We start from the raw sequence: 19,980 nt of genomic DNA, 5'->3' as shown, positions 1-19,980 counted from the left end.
AGAAACGGGGAGGCCAAACTAAGTGGTTGCGCTCCCTTCAGTCTGAAGGAAGATTGGAGGACCGAGATGGCCTTTGCTGCTCAGAAGGGACCAGCTTCTACTGGAGGGGAAATGGGTTGTTGGGGCAAAGAGCGGACAGTGGTGAATTCTTGTCCCCTCCTCCTAGAAGGGCAGGTCCTGGTAAGCTTCTAGCTCTACCTGTGTGTTGGGTTCGGCATCCTAGCAAAAAGTAACCCTTTCCCATTGATAGCCTCTAATTCCAAGGGTGGAATTGTGCAACTGCAGATTACCGGTTGGGTGGCTTCTTCTCATTCAGGATGAGCCTTGAAAATACCTCCTCCTCTCCCTTTTTAGATCTTTCCAGGAACAGATTTGTTGAAATCCCTCCAGATGTGTGGCAGTTTGCACCGCTCGAGACACTGAACTTGTATCACAATTGCATCAAATCTATCCCTGAAGCCATTAAGAATCTACAGATGTTAACATATCTCAATATCAGGTAGGTGCATTTGTCGTCTTGTGGTTTCACATCAGAGAGCCTCCTTGCTCCAGAGGACTGCCACAGTGTTTGCTGCTCTAGAGATTGCCAAAAGATAACTGTGTGCGAAGGAGTCTGGCTCGGTTCCTGATGGTTTTCTTTCACAGTACGACGTTCGAGAGGCAGATATTTCAGTTTTGCTTTCTGGGAGTTCAGTGAGTGCTGAAAAGAACGCTGTCGGTCGATCTTGCCTTCTGGCGGGAAAGCCGCTGAGTGGACCACAGAACTGGAGAAGTTTTCTTCTCGGTGAAAGGAATGTTGCTCCGTTTTGTGGCTGCTGCTTTCAGATCCACCGTGTTTTATTTTTGGCTGGAGTATGCGCAGTCCCCACTTTCCCACGTGGCTGTGAAGGAGGCGCAGAAAGCGAAATGCATGGGCTCATCTCAGGCCGTATACATCTACAGAGCAGGGCAAAGACGATGAATTAGCACCAGAGGGAGAAACGTTGAAGCAGGAAAAAAGGATCGGAGGAAAGCGAAGCTGCCCCTCAGCTCCACAAAAGCTCTGCGTGGAGGAGAGAAGAAAGCCTGGGAAGAGTTTACAAAGATCTTTAAACCCCTGATTTAAGCTTTTGTAGACGTTGAGTATTTTGCTTCCATGTATGCACGTGAGATGGAATGCATTGCCAGAGAGGCCGTTTATGTGTTGTGATCCACCAGCAGGGCCTGTAACTGAAGAGCTAAACAGTGAGTCATTTTTAAATGGCGCATAGAGTGGTTTTAATGGCTTCTGCATCTCTTAAACATGAACAATTCATAGCTGCTGGATATTAACCCTCGATGTCTTCGTTTCTCCCCAGCCGAAATCTCCTCTCTACATTGCCAAAATACCTATTTGATCTGCCACTGAAAGTTTTGGTTGTCAGCAATAATAAGCTTGTGTCTATTCCTGAAGAAATTGGGAAGTTGAAAGACTTAATGGAATTGGTACGTGCAGTTGCTCTGTCCTTTGTTACCCTTAACGCATTCGGCTTCGCTCCTGTTTGTCAACAAATTGAACTGCACCCTGTAAAAATAAAAGAGTTGTCTAGAACAGCAGTGGGCAAGCTTCAAGCTTTCCAGTCTTCATAAATCTCATGTGGTTGATGTCTTTACTTCTCTTGAGTCAGTGTCTGTTGCTTTGTTTCAGGGTGTGTGTGTGTGTGTGTGTGTGTGTGTGTGTGTGTGTGTGTGTACACCATTGAGTTAGCTTAACTCCCCTACACGTCCATGCAGGTTTTGGGCAAGATGTTTTGAAGTGGTTTGCCCTTGCCTTCTTTTTAGGGCTGAGAAGGTATGGCTGGCCCAGAGTCATCCAACTGGCTTCATGCGTAAGGCGTGATCACGTTTGCTTCTCTTGATTTCTGGCTACATCGGAGAGATGCCTTTTGAAACCATTTTCCTTTGAAGCAAAAATCTGTTTTAAGAGAATCCTCCTCCTTCCCTTTCTAGCAAAACAGGCGGTTCTCTCTTCAAGAAGCGCATTTCCTTGGTTAAGCAATTCACGTCAGAAAATGCTGGTTTAATTTTTGGATATTCTGGTTTTCTGTTTCTTAGGATATTAGCTGCAATGAGATCCAGGTCCTTCCCCAGCAGATAGGAAAACTGCACTCCTTAAAAGAACTAAACGTAAGAAGAAATAATCTCCATATGTTACCCGATGGTAAGCAGCTTTTCTTCCTCTGAATTCATTTAGACCCGTGTCTTGTAATGTCTGAAGGCCACTTTCTTCTTCCTCCTGTATAATTAATAGAATTAGGAGACCTTCCCTTGGTCAAGCTGGACTTCTCTTGTAATAAAATCATAGAGATTCCCATCTGCTTCCGGAAATTGCGACACTTGCAAGTCATCGTTCTGGATAACAATCCAATGCAGATCCCGCCGGCCCAGGTTTGTTAATCCCCCTTCGGTTCAGAAGTGCAGTGGGGACACAGGGGACCTCCAGTCAGCTGCTCTGTGGAGGACGGGTGCGGGATCGATCGGGTGCCATCCTCGGACGGAAGCACCTTTTCTGCCTGGGGCTTCTTACCAGGGGGTAGCTGGGGGGGGGTGCCCTCTGTCTCTGGGGCCCTGGAAGGCCTTTTCCTGGAATCGCCAAAGCTGTGTGCCAAATGAGCCTGCTTCCTAATTTGTCATCTCACTGCATGAAGTTGATGAACAGGTTGGGCTGGTCAGTAGTTTTGGGAGATTTACATGAAGCCTGTTAACAGTTCCCTACCCCCTTCGACACACACACACGCGCGCGCACACACAAAACACAGGGAGACTCAAACATATCAAAGGCAGCGAAGGAGTTCCAAAGTGTTTCTGTCAACCTATCTGACTCAATTTTTGTTTTGGTTTCTTTCCTGTCTGTGTCTTCATAGATCTGCTTAAAGGGCAAAGTGCACATTTTTAAGTTTCTCAGTGTTCAAGCATGCCTGAGAATGGATAAGAAGCCAGATTCCCTGGATCTCCCTTCCCTGGGAAGAAGGATCCCTTCTCAGCCACTGACCGACAGGTGAATCTGCCCTTCCTTTCTTGGAAGATAAAGGCTGAGCGTTTCTAACCGCTAAGTCTGTTCTGAGTCCCTGTCGTGCCAGGAGCTCGGTTAGTGTCCCCTTCCTGGCCCGGCCCCTGACTGTGTCTCCAGTCTTCCCTGCCTCTGCCATTTCTTTTCCCCTCGCCTGTCAGGCATCGCTGCTGAGGCAGAGCTGAACAAGCTGGCTGGGCTGCCTCTCTGAGAGTAGACCCATACCCACTGCTTGGTTTCAGCCAACTGCGGCCTGTCTGAAGGAGAAGTCTGCCATCTACTGCCAAACCAACTGCATTACATCTTAGTCTGAAGGGGAAGAAAATCAGCACACCTCTTCAGCAAAGAACTTTGGGGATAGGTTTATTTCTCCTCAGTTTCCTGTCTTTGGGGAATTGTTTGCTGTTCTTTGAGGAATTAAAAATTTCAATCAATCTTTTACTACCAGAATAGGGGAACTGAAAATAGTTTTCTAGTGTGTGTAACCAACGTTCTTCTCCGTTACAGTATAGAAGACTTTTACCCCAATAAAAACCACGGCCCAGACTCTGGAATTGGTAGTGATAATGGGGATAAAAGATTATCCACGACAGAAGTAAGTCAGCTGTTTTTTATGTTGTTGAAAAAGAGAGAAATGGGAAGGGTTTTTTTTCCCTTTTCCATCAGTTTTGAGATGGAGATCTCTCTCTTGAAGTACCTGAGAATTGTCTGATAAATCTTTGCAGTCGGTTTAATTAACATGATGTATTAGAGGTTAGGGGACGCGGTGGCTCAGTAGGTTAGGACGCTGAGCTTGTCGATCAGAAGGTCGGCAGTTTGGCGGGTGCCGCGTAGCAGAGTGAGCGCCTGTTACTCGTCCCAGCTTCTGCCAACCTAGCAGTTCGAAAGCATGTAAAAATGCAAGTAGAAAAATAGGGACCACTCCGGTGGGAAGGTAACAGCGTTCCGTGTGCCTTTGGCGTCTAGTCATGCCGGCCACATGACCACGGAGACGTCCTCGGACAAGCGCTGGCTCTTCGGCTTTGAAACAGAGATGAGCACCGGCCCCTAGAGTCGGAAACGACTAGCACACATGTGCGGGGGAACCTTTACCTTTACCTATTAGAGGTTACTCTCTATCACAATGAAGTCATATACATCAGGCTCCCCTAATCTGGTGGTTTCAAGTGTGTTGCAACTCTCACAACTCCCTTGCACAGGAATTGCATCACAGCACCTGGTGAACAAGTTGCTGGAAAATACCTCATTAATTTTATGTTACAAATTTAATAGCAAAAAATTTTTTTCCTGATTTTTTTTATTGGTTAGGCACAGGAAACTAGAGCCAACTGAAGCAATTCTGGATATGTTGTGACAACTATTTACTGATTGAACGTCTGAATTGGATGCTCTGATTAGGATCCTAGCCTCACATGGTTCCTAGCCTCCTCAGAAGATTGTTTTGTAATGTGTGTCATCAGAAAGACATACGCGATGTGTTTGTGATGTTCTCAACTGTTATTTCCTCAGCCATCCGATGATGACACAGTCAGCCTCCACTCTCAGGTATCAGAATCAACAAGGGAACAGACACTCCGAAATGACAATCAGTTGCTGGGGAACAAACCTGAGTTGCATAAAGGTAAAATCCTACATCTGGGTGGTTTGGGGAAGTTGAAGTCCACACGTCTTAAAGGTTGTGAAAGACCTGCTTAGACCCTTAGAGATAGATCCTTTTATACATTCAGACCAACCACATATATCCCTTCTTTCCTTTTTAACCTAATCCCTAGACCCCGATGTGTGTGATTACCTCGATCCCAGCTCAGAGGATGTGGCTGCGTGTGATCAAGGAGATCCTCAGACTGGGTCATCGATCTCTTACGTTAAGGTAGCCACGTCTTAAAAATAGACAAAGTGAATGAGTAGTAGAGACTTTCTCATTCTAAAGTTGTTCAACACTTATTTCTGCAACCCTCTTTTTTTCCCCTTCCTCTACCTCCAATATGCTGGGTAAGGAGCGAGGAAAGTCAGCTGAGAAGCCACAGAAGAGCGCGTCGCGTGAAGATTGGCGAGAGGAGAAGAGGTGGGTCCTTGACAGTACCCCGGTGGGGTTTGGGGATGATCTACTGGGGACCATTCACCCAGAGGATCTGTTCGGCAGAAGTCTCTGATCATGGTTTCCTAACCTCGAATTCTCTCAGCCAGAATTCTGGGAGTTGAAGTCCACACGTCTTAAGGTTGCCAAGGTTGGGGAAACGCTAACCTTACCCAACGAGGAATATTTATTTATTTATTTATGTATTAGCATTCAGAAAGAAAAGGCCGAAGAAGATGATGACCTGAAGGAGGTGACCGACTTGCGAAAAATTGCAGCTCAGCTTTTGCAGCAGGAGCAGAAGAACAGGTAGGAAGCTTGTGGGTCACACCGGAAGCAGTAGGGCCCCCCCCCGGTGAGGGTCTGCCCCGACCGCTGCTTGTGTGGCATCTTAAAAACGTGTCCCGTCCAAGCTGAGAAAGGATGATCTGAAAGAAGAAAAGTTAGTTTATGACTAATCCGGCTGCTGCCTTTTAAAATACATACCTCGGTCCTTTATAACCGTTGCTAAAATTGATCCTGAAAAGCCTGTGGCATTTTTGCCGTGCTCAAAAAGCTCCCGTCCTTGCCTCTTCGAAGGATTTCTTTCCCAGTTTGGCCGTAAAGTTTTTTTGTCTTCTCTTGGCTTAACTGTGGTTACACTCTCCTCTTTCTCTCTTCTGCTGACTTTACTAACGGCTCTCCTGTCCCTCTTCATGGCTCCCTTCCTCCACCTTGGGGTACGTGGCATGCGAATTCAGACGGAGGCCCTTAAGCTATAGAGCTTCCTTCAGTGAAAAGCTTTTCCAGAGGACCAGGGTGGCAGGACGCGCCTCAAGGTACTTGGGACTGGAGGCCCGGGGACGTCACACGAGCGTGTGGGAGGCCAGCCCACAATAACCCTTGAGAACAACTTGGTGTAATAGCGAAGGTGTGTTTGAGGAGGAAAATGGAGGAAAAGGCTGAAAGCCCCTAAACTTCCCTTCTGAGAAGCCTGATGGCCATCTTAGAGCATAGACTCTCAGGGCTGAAGGGACCTCAGAGGCCTCCTAGTCCAGACTCCTGCTGGCTCAAGCAGGAGGCCTTATGCCAAGCCGCTCCAAGGAGTGTCCAGTCTACTTTCGAAAACCTCCAGTGATGGCGCACCCAGAGCACCGATTTATCTGCCTCTCTCACAGAAAGGGACTTCAGGGCAGGGTCTCCCCTGAGTCTGGTCAAAAGGGCAGCCGCTGTGGTGCCATCAAAACTTTGCTCGAGCGGGGCCTCAGTTGCTCCCATCACAGTCGCTGTCTTGATTTTTGTGACCACACCTGTGGACATCCCTGTTTTGGGGATTTCCCAGTTAAACCATATCTTGAAAAAAAAAACACTTCTGGAGGGAATCTGCATCCCAAATTGGGAAATGTTTTCCTCTTGAATTGTTACCTGGAAACCAAATTCCAGACCCTTAAAGTGTTGTCCAAGGATAGATTAATGCTATTTTTGTGTAAGGGAGTCCTTGACCTTATTTAAAGACAAGGAGACTCTTCCTGTGCAGACATGGGGGTCAGTCAATCGCCCCAGACCATTTCTTGGGGGGGGGAGAATGACCCTGTTGGTCAGCTGGCAAGCCGCCTGCCCTCAGTCCGGCAAGCCTAGGTGGGGAACACTCCCCCCTGCTGCCGCTCTTCTGCCCTGAGTAGGGTGGGGTTCTGTTCAGACAACCTTTGTCGAGGGAGCCCCTGTTTGCTTCTTGTTTCTCTCCGCCTTTCCTGTCACACTCCTGATTCCAGACTGTCTTTCCTTGCTATTCCTTCACTCGTGACTTTGCTCCTTCTCGAGTCCCTTTCCCAAGTGGATTCCGTCAGGGACTGTCCCTGCAGCCTCAGAGGACAGCTTGGCCAGGGGCTGGCAGGACAGCCGGGGTCTTCTTGAGCCCCCCCCTTCCCCCCCCAGAGAGAGTGGAGGAGAGCCGACCTCGCCCGAGGGTGCAAGAACTTAGCATAAGCAAGCGAAGATCAACTAAGAGCTGAGGCTGCTTTCATGAGCCTGTGTGTCATTCAGGGGCAATTCTCTTGGTTTTAGACTCCTGAATCACTGCGCCCCGACAGGCACAAGACACCGACCAAAACAGACTGTGGACACAGAAAAAAGGTACGGGGCTTGATGGGGCGGGAACAAATAGGTTAAAATCATTTGTGTGAACCTAATGTGTGAAAAGATTTTGCAGAGGTGGGCCGAAACGAAAGGTCTCCGAAGGGGGCACCGCTGCTCTTTGAAAGCCAGAGCTGTGAGGTTGGTGCAGCCCGAGCTCCTTTCCAGAAACCCTTGTACACAGTGAGGTCACACAAATGCTTCCCATAAGATTCCGCTGCGTTAAAGGAAGCAGCTTTTTATGCTCTTGGGGGCCGAGAGGAAAAAAGGTGGGGCCCTGTGGGATTTCCTTCCGCTTTCTCCCCTCCTTTGGGCAGAGGGTTCACTTAAACGTAATTTAAGAATTCCTGTCACATTTCAAACATCTTTTCTCTGCTTCAGACTGTTTGAGAAAACAGCTAGTCTTGCCGTTAAGATTTCAGAGCTGCCTCACTCCCTTTATTCATCCAGAGGAACACACCTGTGTTCCAGCAAGAACACCTTTCCAGGCCTCCTGATGTCCCGAAGAGAAGTAACGATGTGAAAATAATGTGGCCTGAGGGGTGTGTTTGTTTAGCAGAACGCTCCCTGTGTTCCGTAACAGAAAATTTGGCTGGCTGAAGCTTGTTAGAGGAGAAGTTGGCATTTAATCGGTCCTAAAATTCACAGGTTATCTGGCTATAAATAAATATTGGCAGTATTGGATGTTAGATTAGAAGTTGACTGCCTTGGTGCTAGGAAACAGTGTGAAGAGCTCCACGTTTTGAGTGGGCAGCTGCATAATTTAACAAAGAAAGAGGTGGGCTTTTTTTTTAAGCCAACAACATTATGTATTGCCCTGTTCACCGCCCTGAGTCCTTCGGGAGAAGGGCGGAATACAAATTAAATTATTAAATTATTAAATTAAATTGTGTTTTATTATATTTTATTTTTTCGTGCAGCCTTTCTGCAGATGAAGCCAATTCTCCGTCTTCCCCCTGCAGCTGGCAGGTAATGCAGAGACTTGCAAGCAGCCGGGATGGTTCGGCTTGTTCATCGTAAAGGTTTCTTCGCTGCCGTCTCTGATCGCCCTTTATGGCTTCGGTTGCAGATGAGCTGCGCCTGGTGCCAGATAATTGGGTGGGATTCCTTCGCGCCATCTGTTGTGCAGTGCAGTAGTTGTGACAGATTGTGTGACGTTCTGTCATTCTGGAGCATTTGATAACTACCCCCAAAGTCTGATCAGCTTGCTGTGAGGGAAGCTTCACAAATTCAGAATTTTTTAATAACGTTGGATTAAGAACTGCAACCCTAAGTTTTCTCTGGGCTTATTCACAATTTGCTTTACTTTCTTAGACATATTTATGTATTTTCCCTTCAGCCACTTAGTAAAAAACAAAAACTGCCCTATCCCAGCAAGCGCGATCTTCACTGGGACTCTTACAGATTTCCTTAAAATTCTTGCTGTTTTATGGCATTTTTGGATTTTTAATCCAAACCAATCGCTCAGTACAGTGTTTAATAGGTGAGTGAATTTGTGAACTGCATCAATATTTATCAGTGAATAAATTGGTACATCAATATTCGTATCAATATATCAGCCAGTCCCTCATTTTTCCGGTAAATATGCAGTGAATGTATATAAGTACTTTGATTTAATAATAAAATGAAGTAGAATTAAGCCTTGGCAACTCAGGCAAATGCCAATTCGTCTGTGCCCGTGTTTTTATTCCATGTTCACTCTTTGCAAAGGCCTTCCCTGTTAGTGACTGGAAGTGAAAGATCGCTCTGGGCAGCACGTTTATCAGAGAAGCTGAGTGAACACCAAATGTACAAGATGCTTATCAGGGACCCTCCTGCCTTCTGAATTTTATTGTTTTTATGGGCGCTTTTTCCTACCCCACGGTGACTGGTGATGGCAGGGGAGCTGGAAGGCTAGTTTAGGAAAAGCATTGCTGATTTCATCAGAGATTTGGGGGCGATCCTGATCAACGTAATGGATTCAAAGTCTTACAGGCTGTTTTCTCTCCGTAGCCTCTGGAGAATCAGAGAGGCCACAACCCAGACGGTCCACGTTGGCCGGACACACAGCCGATAATCTGGCCGAACGAAGAGAGGCGTCGAAGCAAGCAGATCAGGAGGGAGTATTTCAAGGTGGGGGCCCCCTTTTTTCTCTGCCTAATACCCGTCTAAGAAAATAAAAGCCATTTCAAACCCCCCTGAAAGCAGACTGGCTTTTATGTTTGCAATTATTTTACTTGGGGAAAAAACAACAGAATAAAAACTTTTAAAAGAGAAAGAAAATAGTGAGAAAAGACTAGAGAAGCGGAAGAAGAGAAATAGAAGAAGAAAAAGACAAAATATATATTTTTTAACAAACGGCTTCCAATCTTCTTTACAGCAATTACAAATGCATTTGAATTTTATCTTCTCCTCTGTTGAGTTTGCATCACACCACCCTTCTTCCTATAATCTACCCTTTCTAGTCAAACCCACAAATCAGGTACTGTTCATTTCCCCCCCCCCCCCCCCCCCCGTTTTCAGTCCGTAAAAGGTTTCCAGTCACAGACAGAACCGCATCCTGCCTTTTAAAATGCTTGGAAGCAAAGTAGATTTTTGGCCTTGAACAGGAACCTCAGTTACACCTGATAACTGAGACTGACACAGGGTAAAAAAATCCGGCTGGCACTTTTTTTTTCATGCAAGCCAACCCTTGATGGATTTGAAGGTGGCTTTCCCAACAGTTGTTCTAAAATAGGAAGCGCTTCAAAATGAACAGTCAGACTGATCTCCGTCAGAGCTTCTGCTCTGATGTGGCTCTCTCTGCCTGGAAAAAGGGAAAGCAGCGGAAACCCACCAGGAAAAACCTCCTTGGTGGGGGGGGCAACCCTGCTTCCTTTTCTCTCTGCATGAAGCCTTTTTCCTTCCTTTGTCTCTGGCTGGATATAAGCGCTGCGTGCTTCGACATGAGGATTGAAAAACAGGAGACCCTGCCTTGCCGTCACTGAGCTGAAGACAATTACATAGGGAGGATGCCTGGGAGGGGCAACAAGCTGGCTGGGGAATTCTGGGAGTTGAAGTCCGCAAGTCTTAAAGTCATCAAGGTTGGACACCCCGACCCAAGCCATTTTTTGTCCAAGGTGGTTCTGACTTTGATCCTCAGGTCTGTCTCCATGAAATTCTTAAGTTTGCCTCCTGGGCAAAGTTGCTCTGGGTGAAAGGCAGAAATACGTTACAGGGGTAGCGAAAATACCCACTCTTTGGCCCTGCCAAGCTAACTAAGAACTCTGAAAATCGTGGCCCCAGGGCACCCAGAGAGTGGCTGGGTGGGGCGGCCTGGCTGAAGCCTTCTGCATCAGCTGGCCCTCTGCACAAGAGACAGAGAGCTTTTTATGTCAGAATCTGCAAAGCCTTGAGATACAGGCCTGCTTTAATAGGCGAACGGCGTAGACGAAGGATGCCTTCTAGGGAATGCATTATTTGGAGAGCAATACAGTTTATCCTTAAGTAAACGCACCTAGGATGATTATGAGAATATGCACCAACAAACATTTCTCTCTAGGGAGCTTGTCAGTCACGCAGTTCTTCCTCTGGTAAGCCAAGTCCGTCTGCTTATCCTGGTTACTGAGCCTAAGCGTTATACGTTGCCTCTTGACCAGCATTTTAAGCCCCCGGGGGAGCCCCCTGACACAATCCCCATGCCAGGATAGCCCTCTTTCTCTGTCTCAGGGTGGATTGGTAATGTGGTCTGAGGATGATTTAAAACACAAACAGGCTTCACAAACCATGTGGCATAAAAGCCGTCTTGTTTTTCAGTACAAGTCTTCCCGGAAGAGTTCCAGTGGAAATGAAAACGATGAGGTAAGCGAGGAGTGGAATAGAAAATGAAATTTAACCGTGGAAGTCAAGGATTCTGTGAAGATTATTCTTTAAATTCTCCTTCCTTTGCTCACATGCGCAATTGTTTCCCACCCTTCTCGAAGAAGTAATGCCTAAGCATAATTTGCATCGACAGCCCGTGAATCGGATCTGGCTTAGAGCTGCTTGATAATTACACAGGAGTATTGAGACTCTTGCAAACCTCCCTTGGCCTGGCCAGGAACCGGTCTCAAACGATGTGTTGGTTTTACAGCGCTCTGCCATGTTTTAAACACCGGTTTCTATTCAACCCGTGCCACCCTGGCTGAAGGATAGATTATACATACTTTAGTAAATAGTCATAGAAATAACAAAAAGATATTATCTGCCGTAGTCTGGGAGAAATTTAGGATGACCAGGGGGGAACTGATCTCACATTTTGAAAAAGGCTGAAGCAGAGAAGCTACTTGTAACGCAGCAGCTTTGTAGGTGTTGGGCCAGCAAAGTTTCTTAGCTGATGGTGCAAGAGCCCTCTTGGTCTACGGTAGCAGAAAAACAGAGAGAAGCTCTTGTGCTTTTTCTGATTGGCCAGTTATATTAAAAGGCAGAAGCGCCTTTGGATTTTTAACTGAAGATGGAATCCGCTTGGCCCTGAGGCTCTCAGCCCTTAGCCAAGAGAGTCGCCCTCCTGTGAGGAAATCACAGTCCGAGGCCACGATTAGGACATTTGCAAGCCTGGCCAGCCAAGCATGTTCATATGTTCAGTAGCGTGTCTCTGTTGGGGAAAACGTGTTTGTACATGCAGACATTTATGTCTTGTCTGACCAAACTCTTCATTTTAAAACATTTCATCTTATAATTTCCATCTTTTTGGTTTTGTTTTTTGTAGCAAGACAGTGATCATGCTAATGTGTCTCCACAGTCGCCTGTGTCATCCGAGGTACAAGTGTGTGTGTGTCTGTCTGTCTGTCTCTGTATATTTTTGTTAGCGTCACGTTTTAACTGCAGTGTGCAATTTTGGTGTAGTTGGAGTTGCCTGCAGAGTAGAAGCTCGCTCGAGGAGTGATCTGAAACCTGCTACAGAGGGGCCGCAACGTGTGTTAGAAAAAGCAGGAAGGTTTCTGAATACTTTGGACTAGAAGACCTCCAAGGTCCCTTCCAGATCTGTTACTTTATGTCCTCTGTTCTAAGTACAGCTTTCCGTCTTTAAGGATCCGGTGATCAGAGGGCTTTTGGGAGAACCTTTTTAGGGAATGCCTCCCCTCCCGCTTCCCGGAAGCTCTGTGCTCCTGGCCCTGAACTGGGCTGTCCTTTTGTAAGCAGTCGGTGCGCCTTCTCAAGAATTCTCCGCACTGTGGCCAAAAGGCAGGGGGCATCCAGCCTCTTTTTTTCCAGACTGGCGTTTGGCGAGAGCGGTTTATCTTCTCTGCCTAGGGATTTCCCAGCCGAGGCCGAAGCCTCTCGATTCTTGAGGCTTGCGTGCCTCGGGTGCCCTCTGTGGCCGTCTGACAGCTCTGCTTCTCCCCCCTTTCAAGGATTATGAACGGACAGATGGGAATTCTCATGGCCCTTTTGGACTGAAGCCCCGATCAGGTGAGGGCTGTAATTTCTGTGTGTGTGTGTGTAAAGAGATTGCTTAGAATATGCTGATGTCGGGGGTTGGGGGACAGAGAGAGCTGGGTGGACTGTTCAGTGACAGGCAGAGCAGAGAGGGCAAAGCAGGAGAAGTCCAGGCAGCTGCAGCGCCAACTGCGGCAACCCTGAGCGAGTCAGCGGGGCCAGGCCCAAGGGGGAACGTCCCTGTTGCTTTTAAAGAGGACGGTGGCCCTAGGAAGCTCTGCAGGGCCAGTCCTTTGGTGGCAGAGACCCGGCTGAGCATGGAGACCCCAGGGATGCTCCGAGGGACTGCCATTACTAGGTCAAGGGAGTTGGGCTAGTACAAGTCTCACCCAGCGGGAAATTTCTCGAGCCGAAGGAGTTTATTGGTAGATGGCCTCTTTCTGTTCCTTTGCACAAATGCTGCCTGGTATCTGTGTGCAACATTCATTTCTCTCTCTCTCTCTCTCTCTCTCTCTCTCTCTCTCTCTCTCTCTCTCTCTCTCTCTCTCTCTCTCTCTCTCTCTCTCTCTCTCTCACACACACACACACACACACACACACACCTCCCCTCCTCTTATGCTTTTGTGATGAGTGCAGTTGTCATACCTAGAAGCAGTTTCAGTTTATCGGATTTGAGATTAAGCAAAATGATGGCGACGGAGGGAGGCGCGGCCAGCGGCATTGTGCGCGAGCCGTTCTCTGCAAGTGGGTTGTTTTCAACCGTCGTCTTCCCTTTTTAGCATTTGGGCGTTCTCGTCAAGACTACAGCACGGTGGATCCCGGATTCACCATGAGGAGGAAAATGGAGCATCTGCGGGAAGAAAGGGAACAGATTAAGCAACTGCGCAATGTAATTTGCCTTTAATACAGGGGTCTCCAAACTTGGCAATTTCAAGACCTTGTGGACTTCAGCTCCCAGAATTCCCCAGCCAGCGTTAACGTCGAAGTCCACAAGGCCTTAAAGTCGCCCCTGCTTTTAGCAGGATGGATGCTCGGGCTGCTGGTGGCTTTCCTGGCTGAGCTACTGGAGAACTGGCTTTTGATCTCGAGTGTGTCTCCTCCTTTGCCTTAGAATCTGGAGTCGCGGTTGAAGGTCAGTCTGCCCGAGGACATCGGAGCCGCCCTCATGGACGGGGTGGTTCTCTGCCATCTGGCCAACCACATTAGACCACGCTCTGTGGCCAGCATTCACGTCCCGTCACCAGCCGTGGTGAGTGAGCTGCGTACATTGCCTCCCTAATTCAAGACAAGTTCAAGACAAGCCTTAAGTAAATCTCCCTTAATCTTAGGAATAGACAGAGATGTTTTGCTTCTTCTCCTTGGTTGGATGTTCCTCTTGACCGTTCTGCCTCTTTCTCTCTCTCTCTCTCTCTCCCGACAGCCTAAGCTCAGTATGGCAAAATGCCGAAGAAATGTTGAAAATTTCCTGGATGCTTGTAAAAAACTCGGTGTGCCGCAGGTAAATTGCTGAGGGGCTCAAGGACGCCAGTTGTGGTGGAGGTTATTCCCTAATACCGGCAGTCCTCCACTTACAACCCCCCAAAACTTCTGTTGCTAAGCGAGACATTTAAGTGAGTTTTGCCTCATTTTGCAACCTTTCTTGCCAGACTTACTAAGTGAATCACTGTAATTGTTAAGTTAGTAACACGACCATTCAATGAATCCGGCTTCCCCCATTGACTTTGCTGGTCAGAAGGTCGCAAAAGGGGATCATGTGACCACGGGACACGGCAACCATTGTAAATGTGAGTCAGTTGCCAAGCGTCTGAGTTTTGATCACATGACCCTGGGGAGGCCGTAATGGTCTTAAGTGCGAAAAATGGTCCTAAGCCAGTTTTTTTAATGCCGTTGTAACATTAAATGGTCACTAAATGAATTGTTGTAAGTCGAGGACCGCCTGTAATGTCTTTCGCCAGATAGGGGCTTAGTAGTTGGGGCAGACCAGAAATGGGTTTGTTCGGTGGAGGTGTGCTTGGGGGGGGTCCCCACTAGACACCCCATCTTAAAGTTGCTGCAGTTGAGTAATGGCTGCCTTACAAGGCGGACGCTTCTGCTGATCTCCAGGAGGAAAAAGTGCGGGAGTTTTGAGGAAAAGCAGAGGATGCCTTGATTTCCTTTGAGCCACTGCTCTCCCCCGCCCTGTCCCGTCCGCTCTTGTATGTGGGGAATTAGAAAATGGGGATTTCGAACGACGCCCTGATGCGTCAGCAGCCGGGACTGGCCCAAAGTGGCTTGTTGGGAACCGAGTTCAGGGAGTCGCCCTCCTCAGCCTGTCCGTCTGGTGCATGCCTGCATGGGGAAAGCCACGCCGCCATCTCCTGCTCCCTGTTCCGCCAGGACAGCCGGGCAGAGATGGTGAGCCCTCTGCGGCTGCTAGGGAGACGGGGGCGGGGTCTCCTCCGGAGCCTCGGCCTTAGAGTCGCCCACGTAAAGGAAGCCCTTTTCCTAATTAGCTTGACTTCTGATTTATCTGGGAGTAGATGGTAGAGGACAGGAAGGCCTGGAGGAACGTTGTCCATGGGGTCGCGATGGGTCGAACACACAACAAGAATCTGAAGGCAGGGCCTCTTCCTTTTCCAGGAAAGACTTTGCTTGCCCCATCACATTTTGGAAGAGAGAGGACTGGTCAAGGTTGGACTGACGGTTCAGGCTCTCCTTGAGATCCCTTCCTCCAAGGCTTCGCAGCTCTCCTGCCTGTGACGGCGCTCCTGCCAGAGGAACTGGGCCAGCCACCCCAAGCCTTTCCGCTCCGTCCGGAGGAATCCGCGGAGCCGTTCGCCCTCAGGGCTGTCCAGGTGTCCTGGGCTGGGTGCTGACAGTTCCCTGGGAGCGTTAAAAAAAATTCCTATTTTCTTTTCTTACCGAGAGCCATAAGAGATTTGGAGGCCTCTTTCCAGCAGGACCTTTTCTGCGTTTGCCCCTCAACCGCTTGTCCTGTCTTAAGAAGCCCTGGGCTGCATCCAGGCTCCTCTGGGGACTCGCGGCTCACTTTGAACAAGGAAACTCTAGTGCAGAGCTGCGAGAAAAGCCTTCGGCGGGGAATCGCAACCGGTTGCTGCCTATTTGGTGGCTGTTGGAGCTTTCATGGACCTTCTGGAGGGAGGCGGCTCTTAAAATGGCATTTACGTGAAAAGTTTCAACGTGTCATTTTCATGTACATTTGCAAAATAAAAAAAATCACTATAGCGTAGTAGAAAATCCGGACGGGCTTCACAGAAACAGTTTGACCAGTTTTGAGAAGATTTGCATCCTTCATTTCTTGCACTTCTTACCGATGTATCATTTCCAATATTTTAGTTGGGTGTATGCTGGCGATGACAGAGTAGTATACAATATAATGGAGAAATTGTGTGGTTGTTTTTTTCCCCCCAGTATTCTAGATTGGTGCCAAAATATTTTTCAGTTGTACTGTAGATTGTTTACCTGTGAAGTGCCTGTGTAATAACTTTTCCTAGTCTTAAAACATTTTTGCAGTTTCTTTACGTCTCAATAGATGCAATGCGTATTTTTAAATATTAGGTTTTTGTAAGATTGGTAATACGTGAAGTTTAAAGGACTAACATCTGAATGTTGGATGTTCTTCAGTTTGCACACTTTGAATTTATTAAGTTTGGTTTTTAGAAAAAAATTGTAAATATGCTTTTATTTATCATATTTAATTTGATATGTAATCCTTTTAAAGTATTTGTTGGTGGATGTTTGAAAAATTATTTTCCTCGTCTGGGATAAATAATGACATGTAGCGATTTTAATTTAGAATCCTACAGGAGAGTGTTAGTTAAAAACCTTTCAGTAAAACTGCCAAAAAAGTTTTTTTAAAGAAAAAATAATAATCTCAGGTTTATATTATGATAGCCAGGATTTCATAGCTCGCTCCCAACATCATACAATCTTTTGTGCTGTGCTTGAATGAGGAACAACGTCAAGTAGAGTAGAGATTGTAGCCCTGATCAAATCCCTGCCCCCCCCTTGCTGCCGGTTTAAGGGATTGAGCGCTTCCTTTTGTGTGTTGTGGGTCACAACCCCCTGACTGCCAACCCACTCCAGTGTTGTTGCAAAGGGGTGTGTGTGTGTGTGTGTGTGTGTGGAAAGGAAATACAGCTGGGGGAATGGGAAGGAGGAATGGTGTGTGCGTGTGCGCATGCATGACAATTCCAGAGGTGTCATCCCTGGTGGTCTTTTCCATTGCCATCTTTTAAGAGAGCAGTCAGTATTGCAAGCTGTGCACGCGCACACGCATGCACAAACACACCCATGTTCTTTCAGTGTTGCTGTTCATTTTGGGAGCTGTTTTAGGCCTTGTCTGCTAGAGCCATTGGGGGCTTGAGAGATGGTCCCTTTCAGAGTCCCCCCTCCCTTCCCTGCAGAGGAGCTCCCCACCGCGGGGCCCACGGGGGTGGGGGGGTCTGCCCTATGGCATTGGGAGATGCCGGGGGAAAAGCTTTGCATTGCTCCATTTTGAGAATTGGCATTTCCACTGTTCCCTATTAAGGCTCAGCTTTTGCCTGTAGACTGATTTGGTTGGACTAAATTATTTTTTCTTGCTGAAAATTAAGAAATGAATTTCTTTGCACTTTTTTTGCAGCCCAAAGACTTCCACACTTGATGAAGCATGTTGCAGGGTTGCGGTGACAGTTGTAGAGGTACACAGTGATCTCTCCCACCCCCAGTGTGCAGAGTGATCCTCAGCACCACGTTCCCCATCGCTGCAGGGGTGGTGGGAACCCCTTGATGAAATGGGGAACGTATTGAATATAAGAAAGCTTTTGAAGAGGCTTTTAAATTGCATTCTTATTTATTTCCATTTCAGGCAAAAAGCTCAGATGAATTCTGCCTTTGGGTAGCATTGGGATAGAGATCTATTTGCCAGGGCAATTTGTGTCCTTTTCCCAAGGAGCACAAATCCTATCAGTCTAACTCAATATAAAAAAGGGGGAAGAGATACAATAGGTCTGTGCAGAGGAGCTCAGCCCAATTGGATGAGACCAGGTGAGTGGGTGTCCTTCATAGGCATGACACCTGCTTGCAGGTGGATTCCGGAGAGGCAGAAAACCCTGGCTCACGGGGGCAATTACTCTAGCCCAGGCCTGCCAAGCACAACTGTTTTTTTCCCCCTTGGGTGGCCCTAGTGCCAATTATTTCTGGCCGTGCGTTCCTCGAGACGAGGACAGCCCAGTTGAACCTTGGGCTGCCTTTTGGGGGGGCAGGGAGAAGAGGGGGTGGTGGCCTTTTTGCGTTTTGGCAAAGGTAACTGCTTGTGTCTGGCCTCTGCAGCTCTTTGTCTTCAGCCTAGAAATTCTTTCCCTGCGGTTATGAGCAAAGCCTCATAAGCACTCAGCTCAGGCAAGGCTGTTTGCTGTCTTCTACGCAATAAATTGTGAGACCCTAAAGAGGAGGCAGAGGGGTTTGTGTAAAAGGACTTCTTCTCATTTCTCCACCTTCAGAGCTTCCGCCTCTGGAGATGCGATTCGTCAGAGAGCTTTGGAAAGCCTTGTTGGGAGGCCCGTGGAAACTTCTCTTCCGCCTTCCAAGGCAGGGATCTCTGACCTTGGCCACTTTTAAGACTTGTGGACTTCTACTCCCATGCTGGCTGTGGAATTCTGGGAGTTGAAGTCCCCAAGTCTTCAGGTTGCCAAGGTCCGAGACCCCTGTTCTAAGGTATGCCGTGGGATGGGCTCTGCAACAACGGCCTGTGGGAAGTGGCCCTAACTGGGCATCAGGTTGAGTCCTTCCTGCCTGTTCTGGGGTGGGGTGTCTGTGTGTGTCAAGCCAGAAGTGTTTCTGTAAGACTTCTTGACTTCGCAAAAGGTCCTTGGGGGCCTGGCTTTTCGAATTCTTGAAGTCACCTTCCTCCATTTGTTCTGCATTAAAATGCAATTGTGAGCTCATGTTAAATTAAAATGCATGAAATGATTTGTTTATATTTAGATCAGCCTGCTCCAGTTGATTGTTCTCTGTATATATTGGCGTTCAGTTGCCCTAACCTTCAGCCAGGACAGGCATGGGTTCAGGGTACCTTACTGGGAAAATTTGGTCTTCAGCTATTTATTGGTTTTGTTATTTGCTGGTTTGGAGGCTTTTAAGGTTGTAGGAGCTAGGATTTTTAATTCCTTTTTAATAAAAAGGGAGGCATCCTATCTTAAGAACAAACGTATGGAAAAATAGAGGTAAATGAAATTCTTAGTTTCCCCCCCCCCACTCCCCCAGACACTGGGTAAATAAAGCAAAGTCATATTGTGTGTGTGTGTGTGTGTGTGTGTGTGTGTGTTTCTTCCATGTATTAGTCTACTTTATTTTGTTTTTATATGAATCTAATTTTTCTGCCCCGTCCCTTTATAAATGTTCTCTTCTCACTATCTGGCCTCCGTATAATTCTTGTGCAGAGAATACCTAGGAGGCCCAGGAGTTTTTAAGTCATGAATAGATGCAATAAATAAATAACCAGCTCTTGGGCCCCGGTCCTTCATTTCTCCGGCATGCAGGCAGCAACACGAGCCCAGCCAGAGCGCCAAAAGGTGAAGGGAGACGCCTTCCAGCCAAGCCAGGTTGATGCTCAGTTGTGGAGTCGGGGTTAAGCAGAGATGTGCAAACTGTGGAATGATCTGTGGACCAAAAGGGTCCAGGTGATGAGTTTTGTGTTTGTCAGGGTCGTCTTCTTTAAAAAAAAAACCCTACTACTTAATTGTTAACCATTCCTTTTGTATCTCCTTTCTTTAATTCCTAATCCTAGCCAAATTCACACAGTTGCTCTAAATGCAAATCAGTTTGGAAGTAGCCAGGAACATTTCTTTTGCGTCTGTGTCTGTTGCCATTTGGAATTCATGCTTCTTTCCTGTTCTCGCTGGTGCCGTGTTACACAACTCTTTGGCGCTTTCTGGATTTCTTCTTGCTGGAGCTTCCGACGTCCGCGTTTCCTGGAACAGTCCTGCTTTGTTTTCTTTTGTACAGAGTTTTCTATTGAAATCTGCATGGATAAACCTAATGTACATATTCTGTGTATAAAATGAAAAGTCTTTCGTAATTCTCCCCTGGCGTTGTGTGTTCTGTAGCTTTTGGGTCCACATTTGTCTGGATGGTTGCAGCAAAGCTGCATGTGAGTGACACAACAGCTGGAGGGGTGGGGGGGAGGGTTGTCCGGCCAGAAGCACGGCCCCTTCACCTTTTTTTGGGGGGGGGAATCAGGGCTGTGCTTCTAACTGATCCAACCCGGCTTTAAGAGTTCATTAGAGATAGATTTGGCCTCCCTAGGTTTCCCTCCTGTGGTTCCCCCCCCCCCCCCGTTGTTCCCATTTTTTTCACAATGACAACCTTGTGGGGAAAAATGCTAGTAGGAGGAACCACAGCTCAG

General features: G+C 47.4%; 1 protein-coding gene across 11 annotated transcripts in view; it reads left to right on the top strand.

Annotated features, from left to right (window-relative positions):
- Positions 1-19,980, top strand: part of LRCH2 (leucine rich repeats and calponin homology domain containing 2) — a gene marked incomplete at its 5' end in the record, with an annotated part of 30,477 nt that overhangs the window by 6,953 nt on the left and 3,544 nt on the right. Inside the window, 24 exons of one of the 11 annotated variants that reach the window (XM_081336343.1) lie at positions 355-499; positions 1,338-1,464; positions 2,074-2,179; positions 2,270-2,406; positions 2,883-3,016; positions 3,536-3,623; positions 4,538-4,649; positions 4,801-4,898; positions 5,026-5,093; positions 5,316-5,414; positions 5,846-5,923; positions 7,149-7,217; positions 8,138-8,186; positions 9,210-9,329; positions 10,992-11,036; positions 11,923-11,973; positions 12,569-12,626; positions 13,373-13,482; positions 13,705-13,842; positions 14,014-14,091; positions 15,213-15,427; positions 17,218-17,275; positions 17,443-17,621; positions 19,115-19,658. In XM_081336343.1, coding sequence (XP_081192469.1) covers positions 355-499; positions 1,338-1,464; positions 2,074-2,179; positions 2,270-2,406; positions 2,883-3,016; positions 3,536-3,623; positions 4,538-4,649; positions 4,801-4,898; positions 5,026-5,093; positions 5,316-5,414; positions 5,846-5,923; positions 7,149-7,217; positions 8,138-8,186; positions 9,210-9,329; positions 10,992-11,036; positions 11,923-11,973; positions 12,569-12,626; positions 13,373-13,482; positions 13,705-13,842; positions 14,014-14,091; positions 15,213-15,332 — 2,030 coding nt within the window. In that variant the 3' untranslated portion in view covers positions 15,333-15,427; positions 17,218-17,275; positions 17,443-17,621; positions 19,115-19,658. Of the gene's footprint in view, positions 1-354; positions 500-1,337; positions 1,465-2,073; positions 2,180-2,269; positions 2,407-2,882; positions 3,017-3,535; positions 3,624-4,537; positions 4,650-4,800; positions 4,899-5,025; positions 5,094-5,315; positions 5,415-5,845; positions 5,924-7,148; positions 7,218-8,137; positions 8,187-9,209; positions 9,330-9,576; positions 9,679-10,737; positions 11,037-11,922; positions 12,118-12,568; positions 12,627-13,372; positions 13,483-13,704; positions 13,843-14,013; positions 14,092-15,212; positions 17,622-19,114; positions 19,659-19,980 lie in introns of those variants that run through there. The other 10 variants (XM_081336348.1, XM_081336342.1, XM_081336341.1 and 7 more) reach the window with 10 other exon arrangements.

This window comes from Vipera berus (assembly GCF_964194415.1).
Source record: "Vipera berus genome assembly, chromosome: 11".
In the NCBI taxonomy this organism is placed as follows: Eukaryota; Metazoa; Chordata; class Lepidosauria; order Squamata; family Viperidae; genus Vipera; species Vipera berus.
The sequence above is the reverse complement of the archived record's forward strand: the minus strand, read 5'-3'. Positions and strand labels throughout refer to the sequence as shown.